The 25,573-nt window shown below is 38.8% G+C and overlaps 1 protein-coding gene across 1 annotated transcript in view; it reads left to right on the top strand.

Annotated features, from left to right (window-relative positions):
• The window catches only part of LOC123780321 (arylamine N-acetyltransferase 1), a 62,971-nt gene extending 37,754 nt beyond the window's left edge, over positions 1–25,217 (top strand). The window contains exon 2 of the mRNA XM_045779167.2: positions 19,807–25,217. Coding sequence (XP_045635123.1) covers positions 19,813–20,685 — 873 coding nt within the window. The 5' untranslated portion in view covers positions 19,807–19,812 and the 3' untranslated portion in view covers positions 20,686–25,217. The remainder of the gene's footprint in view (positions 1–19,806) is intronic.
• Positions 25,218–25,573: the final 356 nt, after the last annotated feature.

Below are 25,573 nucleotides of genomic sequence, written 5' to 3' on the forward strand. Positions count from 1 at the left end.
GTGGAAGGAGCCGAGATGCCCTTCAACAGATGACTGGATTAAGAAGTTGTGGTCCATATATACAATGGAATATTACTCAGCTATCAGAAAGAACAAGTTCTCAACATTTGCTACAACATGGACGGCACTGGAGGAGATAATGCTAAGTGAAATAAGTCAAGCAGAGAAAGACAACTATCATATTATTTCTCTCATCTATGGAACATAAGAACTAGAATGATCAGTAGGGGAAGAAAGGGATAAAGAAAGGGGGGGTAATCAGAAGGGGGAATGAAACATGAGAGACTATGGACTATGAGAAACAAACTGAGGGCTACAGAGGGGAGGGGGGTGGAGGAATGGGATAGGCTGGTGATGGGTAGTAAGGAGGGCACATATTGCATGGTGCACTGGGTGTCATACACAACTAATGAATCATCGAGCCTTACACCGAAAACCGGGGATGTACTGTATGGTGACTAACATAATATAATAAAAAATCATTATAAAAAAAAAAGAAGGGGGGTAATCAGAAGCGGGATGAAACATGAGAGACTATGGACTATGAGAAACAAACTGAGGGCCTCAGAGGGAAGGGGGTGAGAGAATGGGATAGAGAGGTGATGGGTAGTAAGGAGGGCACGTATTGCTTGGTACACTGGGTGTTATACGCAACTAGTGAATCATAGAACTTTACATCGGTAACTGGGGATGTACTGTATGGTGACTAACATAATATAATAAAAAAACATTTTAAAAAATTTGAATATATTTAACAAAAAATTAAATTTCCTCTGTCAATGATCTTTGCAAGGATTTTGCATGAGTAGAGATTAAAGATCTTGCTGGGTTACATTAAAAAAATTGATCTGTCAAAGGCTGAGTGAAAACAGAGCCTTGATGAAACAAAGGAGACAAGAATGATTGCTTTTCTGTGACAGCTCACTGAAGAGTGGGGGGCAAAAATTTTCAGCTCCAGGGCTAGAGAGCAGGATGCAGCTATATTCATCCTGACCATCAGTGCTGAAAACTTTCAAAGAGCAAAACAGCACCACCTAAAGTATTCTGGAATGACTTACGTTGAGCCCTGCCATTCTGCACACTGGAAGTGCATTTGCACTAGGGCTAGTCCACCTGAGAATCAGCACAACAGACCCCTCCAGAAGACCGGCACAAACAAGTCAGTCTCAACAAGGGTACTAATCCTAGAGGGCTGCATACCTCCCGCTCTTGGGGAAAGCGGTATATATTCTTTGTATTTTTATTCTTTAGACTTTTAGTATTATTTTTTCAGTCATTTTCTTACTTCTTCAATTCTTTTCTTAAATTCTTTAAAGTTTTTATTTTATATATGCTTTATTTTTTTGCCATTTGAACAACATAGGGTAAATTTATTTTTTTATTTAAATTCAATTAGCCAAGGTATAGTACATTAGCTTTTTTTTTCAATAATGTTCACTTTATTATTAGGCTTCATAACTTAAATACATACATTACATATTTATTAAGCACCCATAGGTTGGCAATGTAGTTTTTTTTAATGTATTTTGTACCATATGGTATTTGAAAAGAAAATATGTATAGTTTTCATTGTTTTTTTATAATACTATTTTTTTATTATATTATGTTAGTCACCATACAATATATTCCTGGTTTTTTATGTAAAGTGCTATGATTCATTAGGTGCATATAAAACCCAGTGCACCATGCAATACATGCCCGACTTACTACCCATCACCAGCCTATCCCAATCCCCCACCTCCCTCCCCTCTGAGGCCCTCAGTTTGTTTCTCAGAGTCCATAGTCTCTCATGCTTCATTCCCCCTTCTGATTACCCCCACTTTCTTTATCCCTTTCTTCTCCTACCAATCTTCCTAGTTCTTCTGTTCCATAGATGAGAGAAACCATAGGATAATTGTCTTTTTCTGCTTGACTTATCTCACTTAGCATTATCTCCTCCAGTACCGTCCATGTTGCAGCAAATGTCGAGAAATCGTATAATCCATTGTATATATGGAATACATATTCTTAATCCAGTCATCTGTTGAAGGGCATCTCACTTCCTTTCACGATTTAGCTATTGTGGACAACGCTGCTATGAACATTGGGGTGCATATGGTTCTTCTCTTCACTACATCTGTATCTTTGGGGTAAATACCCAGTAGTGCAATTTCTGGATCATAGGGTAGCTCAATTTTTAACTTTCTAAGGGACTTCCACACTGTTTTCCAGAGTGGCTGTACCAACTTGCATTCCCACCAACAATGTAGGAGGGATCCCCTATCTCCACATCCTCTCTAGTAATTGTTGTTTCTTGCCTTGTGAATTTTTGCCATTCTAACTGGTGTAAGGTGGTATCTTAGTGTGGTTTTGATTTTAATTTCCCTGATGGCTAATGATTTTCCACATTTTTTCATGTGTCTGTTAGCCATTTGTATGTCTTCATTGGAAAAGTGTCTATTCATATCTTCTGCCCATTTCTTGATTTGTTTATTTGTTTCTTGTGTATTGAGTTTGAGAAGTTCTTTGTAGATCTTGGATAGCAGTCTTTTATCTGTGGTGTCATTTGCAAAAGTCTTCTCCCATTCCATGTGCTGTCTCTTAGTTTTCTTGACTATTTCCTTGGCTGTGCAGAAGCTTTTTTTTCTTGATGAAGTACCACAAGTTCATTTTTGCTTTTGTTTCTCTTGCCTTTGGAGATGTGTCATGAAAAAGGTTGCTTTGGCTGATGTCGTAGAGGTTGATGCCTATGTTTTCCTCTAGGATTTTGATGGATTCGTGTCTCACATCGAGGTCTTTCATCCATTTGGAGTTTATCTTTGTGTATGGTGTGAGAGAGTGGTCAAGTTTCATTCCTTTGCATGTAGCTGTCCAATTTTCCCAGCACCATTTATTGAAGAGACTGTCTTTTTTCCCCTGGATGTTTTTTCCTGCTTTATCAAAGATTAGTTGCCCAAGGAGCCGAGGGTCCATTTCTGGGTTCTCTGTTCTGTTCCATTGGTCTATGTGTCTGTTTTTGTGCCAGTACCATGCTGTCTTTGTGATCACGGCTTTGTAGTATAGCTCGAAATCTGGCATTGTGATGCTCCCAGCTTTGTTTTTCCTTTTCAACAGTTCCTTGGCTATTCGGGGCCTTTTCTGTTTCCATACAAATTTAAGGACTATTTGTTCCAGTTTTTTGAAAAATGTCCTTGGTATTTTGATCAGGATAGCATTGAAAGTGTAGATTGCTCTGGGTAGCATGGACATTTTAATTATGTTACTTCTTCCCATCCATGAGCATGGAATATTTTTCCATCTTTTTGTGTCTTCTTCAATGTCTTTCAAGAGTGATTCATAGTTTCTAGAATATAGGTCCTTTGCGTCTCTGGTTAAGTTAATTCCAAGGTAATGTATGGTTTTTGGTGCTATTGTAAATGGGATGGATTCCCTAATTTTTCTTTCTTCAGTCTCATTGGTCATGCATAGAAATGCAACTGATTTCTGAGCATTGATTTGTATCGCGCCACATTACTGAATTATTCTATAACCTCTAGTAATTTGGGAGTGGATTCTTTTCGGTGGTCCATATAGAGTATCATGTCATCTGTGAAGAGAGACATTTTGACTTCTTCTTTGCCGATTTGGATACCTTTTATCCCTTTTTGTTGTCTGATTGCTGTTGCAAGGACTTCTAATAGTATGTTGAATAATAATGGCGATAGTGGGCATCCTTGTCGTGTTCCTGATCTTAAGGGAAAGGATTCCAGCTTTTCCCCATTGAGAATGATATTTGCTGTAGGCTTTTCATAGATGGTTTTTATGAGATTGAGGAATGTACCCTCTATCCCTACACTCTGAAAGGCTTTAACCAGGTAAGGATGCTGTATTTTGTCAAATGCTTTTTCTGCATCTATTGAGAGGATCATATGATTCTTGGCTTTTTTCTTGTTGGTATAATCTATCACACTGATATTTTGCGAATGTTGAACCACCCATGCATCCCAGGGATGAATCCCACTTGGTCCTGACGGATAATCCTTTTAATGTACTGTTGGATCCTATTAGCCAGGATCTTGTTGAGAATTTTGGCGTCCATATTCATCAAGGATATCGGTCTGTAATTCTCCTTTTTGATGGGGTCTTTGCCTGGTTTGGGGATCAAGGTAATATTGGCCTCATAGAATGAGTTTGGTCATTTTCCTTCTGTTTCTATTTTTTGAAACAGCTTTAGTAGAATAGGTATTATTTCTTCTTTGAATGTTTGGTAGAATTCCCCAGGGAATCCATCAGGCCGTGGAGTCTTGTTTTTTGGAATGTTTTTAAGCACTGTTTCAATCTCTCCATAAATAATTGGACTGTTTAAAAAATCAATTTCTTCCATTTTCAGTCTTGGTAGTTTATAGGTTTCCAGGATGGCCTCCATCTCTCCCAGGTTGCTTCATTTATTTTCATAAAGCTGTTGATAAAAGTTTCTAATGATCCATCCTAGTTCATTGGTGTTGGTTGGGATTTCTCCCTTTTCATTCATAATTTTATTAATTTGGGTCCTTTCTCTATTCTTTTGGATAAGGCTTGCCAGTGACTTTTCTATTTTATTTATTCTTTCAAGGAACCAGCTTCTAATTCTGTTGATCTGCTCTACTGTGCTCCTGGTTTCTAATTCATTGATCTCTGCTCTCATCTTGATCAACTGCTTTCTCATGCATGGATTAGGCCTGTTCTTCTGTTGCTGTTCCAGCTTCTTGAGGTGAGAATATAAAAACTGCATTTTAGATTCTTCTATTCTTTTGAGTGAGGCTTGGATAGCTGTGTATTTTCCCCTTAGGACTGCCTTTGCAGTGTCCCATAATTTTTGGACCATTGTGTTTTCATTCTCGTTGGTCTCCATAAATTGCTTAAATTGATTTTTGATTTCCTGGTTTATCAAATCATTCTTGAGCCGGATGGTTCTTAGTCTCCAAGGGTTTGAGTTTATTCCAAATTTTTCCTTGTGGTTCAGTTCCAATTTCAAAGCATTGTGGTCTGTGACTGTGCATGGAATTATTTCAGCTTTTGGTATCGGTTTATACCTGTTTTGTGACCCAGAACATGATCTATTCTGGAGAATGTTTCATGGGCATTACAATAGAATGAGTATTCTTTGGTTCTGGGGTGTAGTGTTCTATATATATCTATGACGTCCACCTGGTCTAGTATGGCATTCAAAGCTCTTGTTTCTTTGTTGATTTTCTGCTGAGGTGATCTATCTATTGCTGATACTGGAGTGTTGAGGTCCCCTACGATTAATGTATTTTTATCTATATGTTTCTTTATTCTGGTTAAGAGTTGACTTGTGTATCTTGCTGCTCCCCTGTTGGGGGCATAGATATTTATAATTGTCATATCCACTTGTTGGATATATCCTTTAAGAATAATATAGTGCCCTTCTGTGTCTCTAACTATAGTCTTTAGTTTAAAATCCAATCTGTTTATTATGAGAATTGCCACCCCAGTTTTCTTTTGAGGTCCATTGGTGTGAAAGATGGTATTCCATCCCTTTACTTTCAGTCTGGATGTATCTTTAGGTTCAAAATGAATCTCTTGTAGACAGCAAATGGATGGGTCATGTCTTTATATCCAATCTACAACCCTGTGGAATTTATGGGAACATTTAGGCCATTCACATTGACAGTGATTATTGAGAGATATGATTTTAATGATGCCATGTTGCCTGTAAATTCTTCGTTTCTATAGATTGTGACTTTCTGTTCTGTAACACTCTTGGGGCCTTTTTACTTTTATAGAACCCCCCTTAATATCTCCTGTAGGGCTGGATTCATGGTTATGAAATTGGTCAGTGAGTGGCAATTCTGGAAGGTCCTTATTCCTGCATCAGTTCTGAATGACAGCCTTGCTGGATAAAGGATCCTTGGCTACTTGTTTTTCTCTCAAAAGAGCTTTAAAATGCCCCCCCCCAACTCTTTCTCTCATTCCAGGTCTGACGTAATTCTGGTACCTCTGCCTTGGTATATGAGAAATGTCTTTGCCCCTGCCGCTTTCAATACTGTATCCTTGGATCTAAGGAGTTGCACTATGATGTGACGTGGCGTAGGTTTGTCGTGGTTGAGTTTGGGAGGGGTCCTTTCTGCCTCTTGGAAACTAATGTTTGTTTCCTTTGGTAGATTATGGAAGTTTTCAGCTAGAATTTGTTCAAATATCCCTTCGAGAGCTCTTTTTTTCTCCACCCCCTCGGGGATACCAATGATTCTGACATTGGAACGTTTCATTGAGTCAGTAATCTCCCGTAACCTACATCTCGAGATTGGATTTTTTGAGTCAAGTTTCTGTTTTAGCTTTCTCTTCTACTGACCCATCTTCCAATTCGCTGGTTTGTTCTTTTGCCTCATTTACCCTGGCTGTCAGAGCATCTAGTTTTGAGTGCATTTGGCTTATAGAATTTTTAATTTCTGCCAGATTCACTCTCATTTCCACCCTTAGAGATTCTATATTCTCATTAATATTTTCGTTAATTTTTTTTCAAGTCTACACATCATCTTGACCATTGTTACCCTGAACTCCATTTCTGTTAGTTTGTTTATATCCATATCCATTAGTTCTGTGGCAGAGGCGTACTGTACTGTGTCTAACATAATATAATAAAGAAAAAACATTAAAAAGAAATAGACTTACTGTCTTTTTTTTGCTGGGGGGATTTCTCCTCATCATCATTCTTTTTTTTTTTTAAAGATTTTATTTATTTATTTATTTGACAGAGATAGAGACAGCCAACGAGAGAGGGAACACAAGCAGGGGGAGTGGGAGAGGAAGAAGCAGGCTCATAGCGGAGGAGCCTGATGTGGGGCTCGATCCCGTAACGCTGGGATCACGCCCTGAGCCGAAGGCAGACGCTTAACCGCTGAGCCACCCAGGCGCCCCTCTCCTCATCATCATTCTGATGAGGAGAGGTTGCGGGATTGTCCAGAGCCCAAATTATTGACCAGGACCCAAGCAGTGCACCCTTGTTTTATAGGGACTTTAGGGATGTGTGCTTCTTGATTTTTCAGCCTGCCTTCTGGGGGAGGGGCCTGCTGCACTGATACTCAGGCAACCCTGTTTGGGTAGAGTCTCCCTGTCGCCTGCAAGGGTGTATGGGGATGGGCACACTGTGAGCCGGTATTTCCAGGCTTTTGTTCTCTGGAGGTTTTCCCTAGTTTTTTGCTGTGCTTCTTCTGAGAGTCAGAGCATCAGTGGCCAAATCCCAGCTTCTGTCTCAGAACAGAGGGATCACAGTCTGCTCTTCACTGAGCACTCCTGGCCATTTTAACTCTGTTTCTGTTGGTGCTGCTAAACCCTACAGCCTCCTGGGATGTGAGCCCCACACCTGGCATTCCAGCCCTCAGTTCCAGGGCTGGCACATCTCTGTCCTTTGTGTTTCTAACACCGCCAGCCGCCAGCCGCCCCTGCACACTCTGGAGCTCTGTTTCAGTGTGGTTTGCATGCACTCCGGAGCTCTGGTTTTCATAGTGGTCAAGCGCGTTTCCCAGCTCATGGTCTCAGTCTGCTCCCTCGTGGGTGCCGGTCCGCGAGTCAGCTCGCTTCCCAGTGCAGATGGCTACCGCTTCCTGGCACCCGAATGCAGTGTCTCCCTCCCCCTTCCATTTATCTTCTGATATCTGTGCATGAATTCATGGCTCCCCTCTTCGTACCTCAAAACTCAGTGCTGGAGATGTTCATTTGTAGAGATCCAGATGTATCTTCCTGCATCTCAGGCTGATTCCGTGGGTGTTCAGGATGGTCTGATACCTATCCAGCTCGACTCAGGGAACCAGCTGAAAAAGGGGACCCCTACTCCTCCGCCATCTTAACTGCTCCCCCCTACATCATTAGTTTTTGATATAATGTTCAATGATTCATTAGTTCAGTATAACACCCAGTACTCATATCACGTGCCCTCTTTAAATATGCTTTATATATACTTTTTAATTTTTTGTTTCCTCTCATTGTATTTTATTTTATTTTTATAAATATGTGTATGTTTTTCTTTCTTATGTTGGAATCCATTGTCTTTTTTTTGTGCAGATGAGCATTTATTTTTTTTAATGTTTTTTTATTACATTATGTTAGTCACCATACAGTACATCCCTGGTTTCTGATGCAAGGTTCGATGATTCATTAGTTACGTATAACACCCAGTGCACCATGCAATATGTGCCCTCCTTACTACCCACCACCAGTCTATCCCATTCCCTCACCCTCCTCCCCTCTGAAGCCCTCAGTTTGTTTCTCAGAGTCCATAGTCTCCCATGCTTCAGTCCCCCTTCTGAATACCCCCCCTTTCTTTATCCCTTTCTTCCCCTACCGATCTTCCTAGTTCTTATGTTCCATAGATGAGAGAAATCATATGATAATTGTCTTTCTCTGCTTGACTTATTTCACTTAACATTATCTCCTCCAGTGCCTTTTAACAAGCAGATCAAAACACATGCAAGATCTAGTTTTTGTTTTGTTTTGTTTTTTGTTGTTATTGTTGTTTTTGTTGTTGTTTGTTTTTTTCTTCTTTTCTTTGCAAGGACAAAAAGATGTGACTGAGAAAAATACCCCAAAAGAAAGAACAAGAGGTAGTACTCACTTCCAAGGATTTAATCAATACAGATATAAGTATGATATCTGAACTAGATTTAAAATGAGGATTATAAAGTTACTGGTTGAGCTTGAAAAAAGTACAGAAGACACTAGAAAATCCCTTACTGTAGAGATAAAATAACTAAAATGTAGTCAGGCTAAAATTTAAAATGCTATTACCAAGATGCAGTCACAAATGAAGGCCATAAAAATGATGAATGAAGCATAAGAGCAAATCAGTGATATAGAAGATGAAATTATGGAAAATAAGAAAGCTGAAAAGAAGGAAAGAAAACTATTAGATCACAAAGGTACACTTAGGGAACTCAGTAATTCCATACAGCAAATTAATATCCATATTATAGGAATCCCAGAAGATGAAGAGTGGGGAAAGAGGAGCAAAAGATTTATTTGTATGAATTATAGCAGAGAACTTACCTAATCTGAGGAAGAAAACAGACATTTAGGTTTAAGAGGCATGGAGAATTCCCCTCATAATCAACAAAAATAGGTCAACACCATGACATATAACTTGCAAATATAAAGAGAATATCCTGCAAACAGCTTTGAAGAGGACGCCTTTAAGCTACAAAGGTAGAAACATAAGGCTGGCAGCAGACCTGTCCACAGAGACCTGGCAAGGCCAGAAAGGACTGAAATGATATATTCAGTGTGCTAAGTTGCAAAAATATGTAGCCAAGAATAGTTTATCCAGAAAGGATGTCATTCAGATTAGAAGAAGAGATAAAGAGTTTCCAAGACAAGCAAACACTAAAGGCATTCATGACCACTAAACCAGCCCTGCAAGAAATATTAAAGGAGACCCTATGAACAAAGAGAGGCCAAAGGTAACAAAGACTAAAAAGGAACAGAGACAATCTATAGGAACAGCAACTTTACAAGTAATACAATGGTACATAAATTCATATCTTTCAATAATTACTCTGAGTGTTAATGGACTAAATACTCCAAAAGAAAGATATAGGGTATCAGAATGGATTAAAAAAAAGTGAGAACCCATCGACATGCTACTTATAAGAGATTCATCTTAGACCCAAATACATTCCAGATTGAAAGTGAAGGGGTGGAGAACCATATATCATGCTAATTTACAACAAAAGAAATCTGGAGTAGCCATCCTTATATCAGAAAAACTAGATTCTAAACCAAAGACTGTATGTAGTAAGAGATCAAAAGGACACCACATCATACATAATAGAGGGGTATATCCAACAACATCTAACAACTGTTAGTGTTTATTCCACTAATAGAAGCAGCCAAATATATGAATAAACTAATAACATATTAAAGAAACTCATTATAAATAATACAATAATAGTAGGGACTTTAACACCCCACTCAGAGCAATGAACAGATCATCTAAGCAGAAGATCAACAAAAAAACAAAGGCTTTTATTGATACACTAGACCAGATGGACTTAACCAATATATTCAGAACATTTGAATCTCAAGCAGCTGAATACATATTCTTTTCACAGGAAAATTCTCCAGAATAGATCACAAACTGGATCACAAGTTAGGTTTCACCAGGCACAAAAAGATTGAGATCATATCATGCATATTTTCAGATCACAAGCTATGAAACTTGAAGTAAACCAGAAGAAAATATTTAGAAGGACCACAAATACATGGTTAAAGAGCATCTTACAAAAGAATGAATGGGTCAACCAGGAAATTAAAGAAGATTTTTAAATATACATGGGAGTAAATGAAAATGGAAGCACAACAGTTCAGAACCTTTGGGGTGGAGCAAAGGTGGTCCTAAGAGGGAAGTATATAGCAATACAGGACTTTCTCAAGAAGCAAGAAAGTCTCAAATACATAACCTCACCTTAACTTAAAGGAGCTGGAAAAAGAATAGCAAATAAAGTCTAAATCCAGGAAGAGAAGACAAATAATAAAGATTAGAGCAGAAATCAGTGATACAGATTTTTTTTTTAAAAAAGTAACCCATAAAAACATAAGAACTAGGAAGATTGGTAGGAGAAGAAAGAGATAAAGAAAGGGGGGTAATCAGAAGGGGGAATGAAGCAGGAGAGACTATGGACTCTGAGAAACAAACTGAGGGCCTCAGAGGAGAGGGGGGTGGGGGAGTGGGATAGGTTGGTGATGGGTAGTAAGGAGGGCACGTAGTGCATGGTATACTGGGTGTTATACACAACTAATGAATCATGGAAACTTACATCAAAACCAGGGATGTACTGTATGGTGACTAACATAATACAATAAAAATATTATTATAATAAAAAATTAAAAATTAAAAAGTAACCCATATCAACAAAAGTAGGAGCTGGTACTTTGAATGAATTAAAAAGATTGATACACCCCTAGCCAGACTTATCAAAAGAAAAGAGAAAGGATCCAAATAAATAAAATCTGAATGAAAAAGGAGAGATCACAACCAACACTGAAGAAATACAAACATTATAAGAACATATTATGAGCATTATATGTCAACAATTGGGCAATCTGGAAGAAACACATGCATTCCTAGAAACACATAAACTACCAAAACTGAAACAGGAAGAAATAGAAATTTTGAAGAGACCCATAACCAGCATAGAAATTGAATTAGTAATGAAAAATCTCCCAACAAACAACAGTGCAGGGCTGGATGGCTTCCCAGTGGAATTCTACCAAACATGCAAAGAAGTATTAATACCTATTTTTCTGAAGCTGTTCCAAAAGAAGGAAATGGAAGGAAAAGATACAAACATAGTGATTTGAAGAGGCACGTGCACTTCAATGTTTATAGCAGCAATGTCCACAAGAGCCAAAATATGGAAAGAGCCCAGATGTCTATGGACAATGAATGGCTAAAGATGTGATGTGTGTGTGTATGTGTGTGTATGAAAGTTACTCAGCCATCTAAAAGAATGAAATTTTGCCATTTACAGAGACATGGATGTAACAAGATGGTATTATGCTAAGTGAAATAAGTCAGTCAGAGAAAGACAAATACCATATGATTTTACTCATATGTGGAATTTAAGGAACAAAATAGATGAGCATAGGGGAAGGGAAGGAAAAATAAAGTAAGATAAAAACAGAGAGGGAGGCAAACCATAAGAGTCTTAGCTATAGGAAAGAAACTGAGGGTTGCTGGAGGGGAGGTGGGTAGGGGGATGGGGTAATTGGGTGATGGGCATTAAGGTGGGCACTTAATGTCATGAGCACTGGGTATTATATGCAAGTAATGAATCACTAAATTCTATGCCTGAAACTAATAATACACTATATGTTAACTAAATTGAAAAGGGAAAAGATGGTTGAATGAATTTTTTTAAAGGTCAAGCATCTCTAAACCATGTTTCTTTTGTTCCATATCACCTGCCCTCCTTACTTACTCAACAGTGCTTCTAGATATAGAATAAGAGAGGGTTTTGGATGGCCTGGCTCAATTACAATTGCTTTTCCATATCTGAACGGTAGTTTTAGAGTTTGTGCACATGTTGGTAAAGGATATCAATGCAAATAAGATGAGAAGAGATTACACAAACTTAATAGATTAAGAGAAAATAGTGTTGCAGACATTAAAAATAGAGAAAGTTAAAACCCTAGCAAAATGGAAAAAGCTGATCAAAAAAGAAAAATTGAATACAAAAGAAATGAGAATAAGGAGGACAATAAAAACACATAGCTTATTATCATTATCCTATGGGACAGGGCCTTTGGTATCATGTCACTTCAGGTCATGTCATAGTAATAGTGGTAATGCACTTCTGTTACAATTAGCATCTACATGGGATTAGGACCTTTCTCCAGCAAGGGACAGAAACGTTTTCTACATGGGATTTAGCAAAATAAGGAATTTTTATTTTTATTTATTTATTTATTTATTTATTTATTTATTTATTTATTTTTGCTAGCTCACCTTAATAGAAGGTCAAGAGATAATTTAAGATTTAATTCAGATCTTTTCTCATCTTTTTCTCCTGCTTTTCATTCCTCAACTCCATAAATTTTTCTTGATATTATTTTTCAGCAAGTTCTCCCAGTAGCTTTGAGAAAATACCTTACCAGTTCTTAGCCCTGCAGCAGAACTTATCTGCTTAGGTTTCCGAAATATTCCTTCAATAGAGTCTCATTGACTTGACTTGGTTAACATACCATTCACAGCAAAGTACTGGTCCTAGAACATACATGTTTTTAATTAGTCTACCTGGGTCACATGTCTATTTAGCTGAATACATACAGCTTATTCTTCATATAATAACCAGAAATATCAAATTGATTATGGTACAATTTGCCCAAACTGTAACCTTCCCCCACTGCCCTTCTCACTATGATTCTGATTTCAGAGTTCAAGCCAAAAGGCTGGTATTATATAGGCCTGCGTTAATTGTCTTATCTCATCTCCATTCACATTCCCTCCCACTTACTCTGCTTCAGTCGCCCTGGGCTCCTACATATTCTTTGAGCACTCCAGGCAGGTTCTCCTTTGAGACTTTTTTTTTTTTTGCTTTGTTTCTTCTGCCTCAATCCCAAACATGTGGACATGGCTCATTCTTTCACATCCTTAAGGTCACAATGATGCCTTCTTTAATCACTTCATTCGAAATTAGTTTTCTCAGTGCATAACGTGACTTCTTTGCTGTAGTTTTCCACAGAACACTTATCAAAATCTAAGAAATTGAATGTTTTATTGTTTTATCAATTTGCTATCCATGTCATCCAACTCCCACTAAAAATGTAAGATTTCTGAGGGCAAGCAAGCAGCAGAGCAGGAACAAATACATAGTAGGTATTCAGAAAATATGTTGAATGAATTAATAAATTAATGCACAAATGAATGTAATCTTTGAGTGGGAAACTTTGACCGGATAATTTTATCTAAAGGGGAAAGTGAGTGGATAAAGTACCATGAAATCATTAGACTCCTTTATATAATTCTCCTATTTATATTCAGAACTATTTGTAAACCCTATTTTGATACCAATTTGAACCTTGTTTTTTTTTGTCATGAAGAAAACCACATGTAAACTGTTTATATAGTTTCACTCCTCACTTATTTTGGATTTCCAATTTCTCATGCTTAAAGCATGAAAGAAGTGATAATAGTTTTTCTACAGGGTTACTAAGTTTATATGTACAAAAGTAATTTATACAATAAAAGCACTAAACAAAAGATTTATGATTATAGATATTTATAACCACTGAATTTATTTACATACCTAAAATACATTTGTTATAATTAAGCTAATCAAACAAATCCAGTGCAGAAGTAGTGTATTTTATTTATTTATTTATTTATTTATTTATTTATTTATTTATTTATTTATTATTATGATATGTTAGTCACCATACAGAACATCATTCATTTTTTATGTAGTGTTTCATTAGTCATTGTTTGTGTATAACACCCAGTGCTCCGTGCAAAACATGCCCTCCTTAATACCCATCACCGGGCTAGGCCATCCCCCCCTAAAACCCTCAGTTTGTTTTCTGGAGTCCATAGTCCCTTATGGTTTATCTCCCCCTCTGTTCCCTCCCCCTTCATTTTTCCCTTCCTTCTCCTAATGTCCTCCCTGCTATTCCTATGTTCCACAAATGAGTGAAACCATATGATAATTGTCTTTCTTTGCTTGACTTATTTCACTTAGCATAATCTCCTCCAGTTCCATCCATGTTGATGCAAATATTGGGTACATCCTGATGGCCGAGTAATATTCCATCATATATATGAATCATAACTTCTTTATCCATTCATCTATTGAAGGGCATCTTGGCTCCTTCCATAGTTTGGCTATTGTGGACATTGCTGCTATGAACATTGGGTTGCATAAGGCCTTTCTTTTAATTAAATCTGTATCTTTGGGGTAAATACCCACTAGCACAATTGTTGGGTCACAGGGTAGCTCTATTTTTAACTTTTTGAGGGACCTCCACACTGTTTTCCAAAGTGGCTGTACCAACTTGCATTTCCACCAACAGTATAAGAGGGTTTCCCTTTCTCCACATCCTCTCCAACATTTGCTGTTCCTTGCCTTGTCAATTTTTGCCATTCTAACTGGTGTAAGGTGGTATCTCAATGTGGTTTTGATTTGAATTTCCCTGATGGTTAATGATGTGGAACATTTTTTCATGTGTTTGTTAGCCATTTGTATGTCTTCATCAGAAAAGTGTCTGTTCATATCTTCTGCCCATTTTTTGATTTGATTATTTGTTTTTTAGTTGTTGAGTTTGAGAAGTTCTTTATAAGTCTTGCATACCAGCCCTTTATCTGAATGGTCATTTGCAAATATCTTCCCCATTCTGTGGGTTGCCTCTTAGTTTTGTTGACAGTTTCCTTTGCTGTGCAGGAGCTTTTTACCTTGATGAAATCCCACAAGTTCATTTTTGCTTTTGTTTCCCTTGCCTTTGGAGATGTGTCATGAAAGAGGTTGCTATGGCCGATGTCCAAGAGGTTATGGCCTATGTTCTCCTCTATGATTTTGATGGATTCTTGTCTCACATCAAGGTCTTACATCCATTTAGAGTTTATCTTTGTGTATGGTGTAAGAGAATGGTCGAGTTTCATTCTTCTGTATACATCTGTCCAATTTTCCCAGTACCGTTTATTGAAGAGACTGTCATTTTTCCATTGGATGTTTTTTCCTGCTTTGTCAAAAATTAGTTGACCATAGAGTTGAGGGTCCATTTCTGAAGTCTGTACTCTGTTCCATTGGTCTATGTGTCTGTTTTTATGCCAGTACCATGCTGTCTTGGTGATCACAGCTTGTAGTATAGCCTGAAATCAGGCAACATGCTGCCCCCAGCTTTGTTTTTTTCAACATTCCTTTGGCAATTCAGGGTCTTTTCTGGATCTCTCCAAATTTTAGGATTGTTGGTTCCAGCTCTGTGAAAAATTCCAATGGTATTTTAATAGGGATGGCATTGAAAGTGTAGAGTGCCTTGGGCAGCATAGACATTTTAAAAATGTTTATTCTTCCAATCCATGAGCATGGAATGTTTTTCCATTTTCTGTGTGTCTTCTTCAATTTTTTTTCAAAAGTGTTCTGTAGTTTCAAGAGTATAGCTCCTTTACCTCTTTGGTTAAGTTTATTCCCAGGTATCTTACAGTTTTTGGTGCTATTGTAAATGGAACCAATTCCTTAATTTCTCTTTCTACAGGTACATTGTTAGTGTATAGAAATGCAATTGATTTCTGTGAGTTGATTTTGTATCCTGCCACACTGGTGAATTGCCGTATTAGTTCTAGTAACTTGGGGGTGGAATCTTTTGGGTTTTCCACATAAAGTATCATGTCATCTGCGAAGAGAGAGAGTTTGACTTCCTCTTTGCCAGTCTGAATACCTTTTATTTCTTTTCGTTGTCTGATTGCTGAGGCTAAGAGTTCTAGTACTATGTTGAACAATAATGGCGAGAGAGGGCATCCTTGTTGTGTTCCTGATTTTAAGGGAATGGCTCTCAGCTTTTCCCCATTGAGAATGATATTCACTGTGGGCTTTTCATAGATGGTTTTTATTAAATTGAAGAATGTACCCTACACTGTGAAGGGTTTTAAACAGTAAAGGATGCTGTATTTATTCAAATGCTTTTTCTACATCAATTGAGAGGACCATATGATTTTATCTCTTCTCTTATTAATGTGTTCTATCACACTGATTGATTTCCAAATGCTGAACCACCTTTGCATCCCAGGGATGTGTCCCACCTGGTCATGATAGATAATCCTTTTAATGTACTGTTGGATCCTATTAGCTAGGATCTTGTTGAGAATTTTGGCATCCATATTCATCAGGGATATCTGTCTGTAATTCTCCATTTTGATGAGGTTCTTGCCTGGTTTTGGGATCAAGGTAAAGCTGGCCTCATAGAATGGGTTTGGAAGTTTTCCTTCTGTTTCTACGTTTTAAAACAGCTTCAGGAGAATAGGTATTATTTCTTCTTTGAATGTATGGTAGAATTCCCCGGGGAATCCATCAGGCCCTGGACTCTTGTTTTTTTTTGGGGGGGGGGTTGATGACTGCTTTAATCTCATTATTGGATATTGGCCTATTTAAGTTGTCAATCTCTTTCTGTTTCAGTCTTGATAGTTTATAGATTTCCAGGAAGGTATCCATTTCTTCCAGGTTGCTTAACTTATTGGCATATAGTTGTTGGTAATAGTTTCTAATGATCATTTCTATTTCCTTGGTGTTAGTCATGATCTCTCCTCTTTCATTCATAATTTTATTAACTTGAGTCCTTTCTTTTTTCTTTTGGATAAGTCTGGCCAGTGGTTTATCGATCTTATTAATTCTTTCGAAGAACCAGCTTCTAGTTTTGTTGATCTGCTCTACTGTATTTATGGCTTCTAATTCATTGATCCCTGCTCTAATCTTAAGCAGTTCTCTTTTTATGCATGGCTTAGGCCTGTTCTTTTCTATCTCCAATTGTTTAAGGTGTGAGTATAGGGTCTGTATTTTTAGATTTTTCTATTCTTTTGAGTGAGGCTTGGATGGCTATGTATTTCCCCCTTAGGACTGACTTTGCAATATCCCACAGGTTTTGGACTGGTGTTTTTTCATTCTCATTGGTTTCCATAAATTGCTTAAGCTCTTCTCAAATTCCCTGGTTTACCCAAACATTCTTAAGCAGGATGGTCCTTAGCTTCCAAGTGTTTGAGTTTCTTCCAAGTTTTCTCCTGTGTTTGAGTTCCAGTTTCAAAGCATTGCCATCTGAGAACATGCAGGGAATAATCTCAATCTTTTGGTATCAGTTGAGACCTGTTTTGTGACCCAGTATATGGTCTATTCTGGAGAAAGTTCCATGTCATTTGAAAAGAATGAGCATTCTGTTATTTTAAGGTAGAATGCTCTGTATACATCTATGAGGTCCATCTGGTCCAGTATATCATTCAAAGCTCTTGTTTCTTTGTTGATTTTCTGCTTAGATGATCTGTTTATTTATGAGAGTGGAGTGCTGAGGTTCCCTACTATTAACGTATTATTATCTATATGTTTCATTACTTTGGTTAACAGTTGGCTTATTTAGTTGACTGCTCCCCTGTTGGGGGCATAGATATTTATAATTGTTAGATCCTCATGTTGGTTATACCCTTTAAGAATAATATAGTGTCCTTCTATATCTCTACCTACAATCCTTAGCTTAATATCTAATTTGTCTGATGTGAGAATTGCTACCCCAGCTTTCTTTTGAGGTCCATAGGCATGAAAAATTGTTCTCCATCCCTTCCCTTTTAGTCTGGATGTATCTTTAGGTTCAAAGTGAGTCTTGTAGACAGCACATGGATGGGTCATGTCTTCTTATCCAATCTGTAACTCTGTGTCATTTTATGGGAGCATTTAGGTCATTCATATTGAGAGCGATTATTGAGAGATATGATTTTAATGTTGTCATGTTGTCTGTTAAGTCCTTGTTTCTGTAGATTGTCTCTGTAAATTTTTGTTCTGTATCACTCTTGGTGTCTTTCTTCTTTTATAGAATCCCCCTTAATATTTCTTGCAGGGCCGTCTTTGTCAGCACATATTCTTTCAGTTTGTGCTTGTCCTGGAAGCTTCCTTTCTCTCCATCCATTCTGAATGACAGCCTTGCTAGGTATAGTATCCTTGGCTGCATGTTCTTCTCATTTAATGCTCTTAATATGTCTTGCCAGTCCTTTCTGGCTTTCCAGGTCTCTGTGGACAGGTTTGATGATATTCTGATGTTCCTCCCCCTGTGCATAAGAAATCTTCCCCCCTCACCACTTTCAAGATTGTTTCCATGGATCTAAGATTTGCAAATTGTACTATTATATATTGTGGAGTCGGTCTGTTCTCAATGATCTTGGGAGCAGTCCTCTCTGCCTCTTGGACAAGAATGCTTGTTTCGTTCCCCAGATTAGGGAAGTTCTCAGCTACGATTTGCTAAAATATATCTTCTAGACCTCTTTTTTTCTCTACCCCTTTGGGGATCCCTATAATTCTGACATTGGAAACTTTCATTGAATCAGTAATTTCCCTCAGTTTAGTTTCTTGAAATTGGATTCATTTTTCCCATGCCACCTCTTTTTCCTTCTTTTCTATCATCTTATCCTCTAACTCACCAATTCATTCTTCTGCCTCATTTACCCTGGCAGTCAGAGCATCCAGTTTAGACTTCATTTCATTTATAAATTTTTAAATGTCACCAGATTTGTTCTCATTTCAGCCTTTAGAGATTCTATATTTTTGTTAATATTTTTCTCAAGCCTATACATCATCTTGATAATTGCTACTCTGAAATCCATTTCTGACATCTCGGTTATATCCATGTCAGTTAGTTCTGTGGCAGAGGCCACGGTCTCTGTTTATTTCCTCTGTTGGGGGTTCCTCCTACTTGTCATTCTGATGAGGTGTGGTTGTGGGCATGTACAGAGTCTAAATTATTAACCAGGACCCAAGCAAATGCACCTATTTTTAAGGGACTTCAGGAATGTGGGCTTCTTGGTCTTCCAGCCTGCCTTCTGGGGGTGGTTCCTGCTGTGATGATACTCAGGCAACCCTATTTGGGCAGAATGCCCCTGACCCCATTGGGGGGGGGTATGGGCTCAGTGGGAACTGTTTTTTTGTGGCTTTTGTTCTCTGGTGGCTTTCCCTGGTGGCTTTCCATGTCTCTTCTGAGAATCAGAGCAGAATTGGCCGTATCCAAACTCCATCTCAGAACACAGAGGCCACAGTCTGCTCTTCACTGAGCTCTCTGGGCCACACTGACTCCGTTTCTGTCTATTGTGCTAAAAATCCAGTGTCCTGGGTTGTGCACTCCATGGCTGCTCTCCCAGTCCTTGGTCCCAGGGCCAGGAACATCTCCACCCTTTGTGCTTCTAAAACCACCAGCCCCCCCCCCCCCCCCGCAGTTCGCAACCATGCTCCCTAGCTCCATTTTTCAGTCTGGGGGACAGTGTTCTAAAGACCTTTCCCGCTGCTACCAGTCTGCAAGTTTGTGCCCTGTCCCCAGAACAGGAGGTCTTTGCCTTCCTGGTGCAAATTCATGGATGCTCCCTTCCTCTTCTGTTTATCTTCTGATATCTGCCTGCAGACTCTTAGCTCCCCACCTCGAGACCAACTACCAGGGAAGTTCTGTTTGTAGAGATCCAGATACATCTTCTTACATCTCAGACTGATTTTATGGGTGTTCAAAATGGTCTGGTAGATATCCAGCTCAATTCAAGGGACTGGTTGATATAGGGTCCCCTACTTCTCTTCCATCTTTCCCCCCAAGAGTAATATATTGATTTCTATTTTGTTTTATTTCCCTTAGGGGATCATGGACATTGAAGCATATTTTGAAAGAATTGGATATAGGAACTCTAGGAAGAAATTGGACTTGGAAACATTAACTGACATTCTTCAGCACCAGATCAGAGCCATTCCCTTTGAGAACCTTAACATCCATTGTGGGGAAGCCATGGAATTGGGCTTGGAAGTGATTTTTGATCAAATTGTGAGAAAGAACCGTGGTGGGTGGTGTCTCCAGGTCAATCATCTTCTGTACTGGGCTCTGACCACAATCGGTTTTGAGACCACAATGTTGGGAGGGTATGTTTACAGTACTCCAGCCAACAAATATAGCAATGCTATGATCCACCTTCTTCTAAAGGTGACTACTGATGGCAGGAATTACATAGTGGATGCTGGGTTTGGACGTTCTTACCAAATGTGGCAGCCTCTGGAGTTAATTTCTGGGAAGGATCAACCACAGGTGCCTTGCATCTTCCACTTGACAGAAGACAAAGGAATCTGGTACTTGGACCAAATCAGAAGAGAGCAGTACATTCCAAACCAAGAATTTCTTAATTCTGATCTCCTGGAAAAGAACAAATACCGACAAATATACTCCTTCACTCTTGAACCTCGAACAATTGAAGATTTTGAGTCTGTGAATACATACCTTCAGATATCTCCAACATCTGTGTTTACAAGCAAGTCATTCTGTTCCTTGCAGACCTCTGAAGGGGTTCACTGTTTAGTGGGCTGCACCCTTACCTATAGGAAATTCAATTTTAAGGGCAATATGGATTTGATAGAGTTTAAGATACTGAATGAGGAAGAAGTAGAAAAAAATCTGAAAAATATATTTAATATTTCCTTGGAGAGAAAGCTTGTGCCCAAACATGGTGATCAATTTTTCACCATTTAGTATAAGGAGTAAAAATGGTCTGCAGTATTACTTCATGTACTGAAATTTTTATCATAAAAAATTTTAAAACATATATTAGAGACAATAAAATTGTAAATGTCTGTATCATCCAATTTATCAATTATCAATTACCATATTTCCCCAATACTCACACATTACACTGAGGAAAATTTTACCTTAAAAATATCAACATTTAACATTACAAAGCTGTAGTCATGAAGACAGTATGTTACTGACAAAAAAACAGACTCATAGATCAATGAAACAGAATAGAGAACCCAGAAATGGATCCACAACTATATGGTCAACTAATCTTCAATAGAGCAAGAAAGAATATCCAATGGAAAAAAAGACAGTCCCTTCAACAAGTGGTGTTGGGAAAACTGGACAGCCACATGCACAAATGAAACTTGACCACTTTCTTAGACCAAAATCAATTCAAAATAAATAAATTCAAAGACTTAAATGTGAGACAGTAAACCATCAAAATCCTAGAGGGGAACACAGGCAGCAACTTCTTTGACCTTGGCTGCAGCAACTTCTTACTAGACTCGTCACCAGAGGCAAGGGAAACAAAAGCAAAAATGAACTATTGGGACTTCATAAAAATAAAAATCTTCTGCACAGTGAAGAAAAATAGCAATAAAACTAAAAGGCAGCCCATGGAATGGGAGAAGATATTTGCAAATGACATAGAGACAGGGTAGGTGTCATAATCCATAAAGAATTTATCAAACTCAACATCCTCCAAAATAAATAATCCAGTTAATAAATATGTGGAAGACATGAATAGACACTTCTCCAAAGAAGACATACAAATGGCTAACAGACACATGAAAAAAATGCTCAACATCACTCATCATCAGGGAAATAAAAATCAAAACTACAGTGAGATTCCACCTCACATCAGAATGGCTAAAATCAACAACAAAGAAAGAACAAGTGTTGGTGAGGATATGAAGAAAGGGGAACCCTCTTGCACTGTTGGTGGGAATGAAAACTGGAGGTTCCTCAAAAAGTTCCTCAGAAAGTTGAAAATAGAACTCCCTACAATCCAGCAATTGCACTGTTAGGTATTTACCAAAAAGATACAAAAATACAGATTCAAAGGGGGTACATGCACCCTGATGTTTATAGCAACATTATCAATGATAGCCAAACTATGGAGAGGGCCCAAATGTCCATCAAAGAAGAGGTGGTATATATATATACACAATGGAATATTAGCCATCAAAAAGAATGAAATCTTGCCGTTTGCAATGATGTAGATAGAACTAGAGTATATTACGGCACATGAAATAAGTCAGAGAAAGACAAATACCTTATGGTCTCACTCATATGTGGAATTTAATAAAGAAAACAGATGAACATGTGGGACATGGAAGAAGAAGAAAAAGAGAGAGGGAAACAAGCCATAAGTGACTCTTACCAATAGAGAACAAACTAGGGTTGATTGAGGGTTGTGGGTAGTGGATGGGCCAGATGGATGATTTGTATTAAAGAAGGCACTTGTTGAAGATGACTGGATTAAGAAGTTGTGGTCCATATATACAATGGAATATTACTCAGCAATCAGAAAGTATGAATTCTCAACATTTGCTGCAACATGGATGGCACTGGAGGAGATAATGCTAAGTGAAATAAGTCAAGCAGAGAAAGACAAATATCATATGATTTCTTTCATCTATGGAACATAAGAAATAGGATGATCGGTAGGGGAAAAAAGGGATAAAGAAAGGGGGATAATCAGAAGGGGGAATGAAACATGAGAGACTATGGACTATGAGAAACAAACTGAGGGCTACAGAGGGGAGGAGGGTGGGGGAATGGGATAGGCCGGTGATGGGTAGTAAGGAGGGCACATATTGCATGGTGCACTGGGTGTTATACACAACTAATGAATCATCGAGCCTTACATCGAAAACCGGGGATGTACTGTATGGTGACTAACATAATATAATAAAAAATCATTATAAAATAAATAAATAAATAAAAAATTAACCCCCCCCAAAAAAAGAAATCAATTCATTTCTATACACGAATAATAAGACTCAATATGCAAGTAGTTGGAATGACCAGCAAGACAGAGTACAAGATAAGAAAAACCTTTCAGACATTACAACCTGGGACCACCAGGGGCAATCTTTAGACAAGATGAAAACCAGCCCTGCAGGCCACTTCTTCAGGATCCTCTCAGATTAATGGACACTGAAGTTGCTATTGCTCTTTTTTTTTTTTTTTTTGAGGCTGCTCTCCATTCTTTTCAGCTCCTTAGAAATTAAGAGGAAGCCAAGTAGGCACAAAAACAGATATATTGTCTGTGAGCTCGAGGTCCTTATCGATGTGAGGAACTGTTTTAGTTCAAAAAGTCTTGTTTTGGCTGAGATAGGAAGATGGCGGAGGAGTAGGGGACCCCTTTTTTTGCCAGTCCCTAGTAGAGTTGGATAGGTACCAGACCAGGCTGAACATCCATGGAATCAGCCTGAGACGCAGGAAGATACATCTGGATCTCTACAAACGAACATCTCCAGCGCTGAGTATTGAGGTATGAAGCGGGGACCTGTGAAGCCGTGCACAGATATCGGAAGATAAAGAGAAGGAGGATGGAGCCACCGCATTCGGGCGCCAGGGGAGCGGGCAGACTCAAGGACCGGCAACCACGAGAGAACAGACTGGGACTGTGAGTGGGGAGCGCGCACCATCAGACTTTTCATGGAGCTCCAGTATGCTCACTGGAACCAGACTGAGACCGGGAGCTCCGGGATCACACGGGGGCGGCTGGCAGTTGCTGGTGTTAGAAACACAAAGGACAGAGACATAACGGCCCTGGAAGTGAGGGCTGGTACGCCAGGTGTGGGGCACACATCCTGGGATGCTGCAGGGTTGAACAGCACCAACAGAAACAGAGTTAACGTGGCCAGAACATCAGTGGAGAACGGTCCGCAATCCATCTGTTCTGAGACAGAGGCTGAGATTTGGCCACTGCTGCTCTGACTCTCAGAAGAGGCACAGCAAAACACCAGGGAAAGCCACCAGAGAACAAAAGCCTGGAAATACCGGCTCACAGTGTGCCCATTCCCATGCCCCCTTGCAGGGGACACGGAGACTACCCAAACAGGGTTGCATGAGTATCAGCGCGGCAGGCCCCTCCCCCAGAAGGCAGGCTGAAAACTCAAGAAGCCCACATCCCTAAGATCCCTACAAAAAACAGTGCGCACTGCCAGGGTCCTGGTCAATAATCTGGGCTCTGGACAACCCTGCAAACTCTCCTCATCAGAATGACGAGAAGCAGAAATCCCCCCCAGCAAAGAAAAGACAATGAGTCTGTGGCTTCTGCCACAGAACTAATGGATATGGATATAACCAAATTATGAGAAATGGAATTCAGAGTAACAATGGTCAAGATGATGTGTAGACTTGAAAAAGGTATTAACAAAAATGGTAATGAGAATGTAGAATCTCTAAGGGTGGAAATGAGAGCGAATCTGGCAGAAATTAAAAATTCAATGAGCCAAATGCAGTCAAAACTAGAGGCTCTGATGGCCAGGGTCACTGAGGCAGAAGAACGTATTAGCGAATTGGAGGATGGGTTAGTAGAAGAAAAAACGAAAATAGAATCTGGACTTAAAAAAATCCAGGCCCACGAATGTAAGTTATGGGTGATAACTGACTCACTGAAACAATCCAATGTCAGAATCATCGGTATCCTTGAGGGGTTTTAGTAAAACAGAGGTCTAGAAGAGATATTTGAACAAATTGTAGCTAAAAACTTCCCTAATCTAGCAAGGGAAACAAACATTAGTGGCGAAGAAGCAGAGAGGACCCCTCCGAAGCACAACCATGACAAACCTATGCCACGTCATGTATAGTGCAATTCGCAAATATTAGATCCAAGGATACAGTATTGAAAGTGGCCAGGGCAAAGACATCTCTCACGTACCAAGGCAAAGGTATCAGAATTACGTCAGACCTGTCTACACAGACCTGGAATGAGAGAAAGGGTTGGGGGGGGGGCATTTTTAAAGCTCTTTCAGAGAAAAACATGCAGCCAAGGATCCTTTATCCAGCAAGGCTGTCATTCAGAATTGATGGAGAAATAAAGACCTTCTAGCATCGCCAGTCTTTGACCAATTTCATAACCATGAAACCAGACCTACAGGAGGTATTAAGGGGGGGTTCTATAAAGGTAAAAAGGCCCCAAAAGTGATACAGAACAGAAAGTCACAATCTATAGAAACAAAGACTTTCCTGGAAACATGGCATCATTAAAATCATATCTCTCAATATTCAGTCTCAATGTAAATGGCCTAAATGCTCCCATAATAAGCCACAGGGTTGTAGATTGGATATAAAGACATGAACCATCCATTTGCTGTCTACAAGAGACTCATTTGAACCCAAAGATACATTCAGACTGAAAGTAAAGGGATGGAATACCGTCTTTCACGGAAATGGACCTCAAAAGAAAGCTGGGGTAGCAATTCTTATATCAGATAGATTGGATTTTAAACTAAAGACTATAGTGAGAGACACAGAAGGGCACTATATTATTCTTAAAGGATGTATCCAACAAGTGGATATGACAATTATAAATATCTATGCCCCCAACAAGGGAGCAGCAAGATACACAAGCCAACTCTTAAACAGAATAAAAAGACATATAGATAAAAATATGTTAATAGTAGGGGACCTCAACACCCCACTATCAGAAATAGACAGAACACCCTGGCAAAAACTCAGTAAAGGAACAAAGGCTTTGAATGCCATACTCGACGAGTTGGACCTCATAGATATATATAGAACACTACACCCCAGAACCAAAGAATACTCATTCTATTCTAATGCCCATGGAACCCTCTTAAGAATGCACTATGTTCTGGGACACAAA

This window comes from Ursus americanus, chromosome 27 (assembly GCF_024610735.1).
Source record: "Ursus americanus isolate L20-20 chromosome 27, mUrsAme1.1.p, whole genome shotgun sequence".
Classification (NCBI taxonomy): domain Eukaryota; kingdom Metazoa; phylum Chordata; class Mammalia; order Carnivora; family Ursidae; genus Ursus; species Ursus americanus.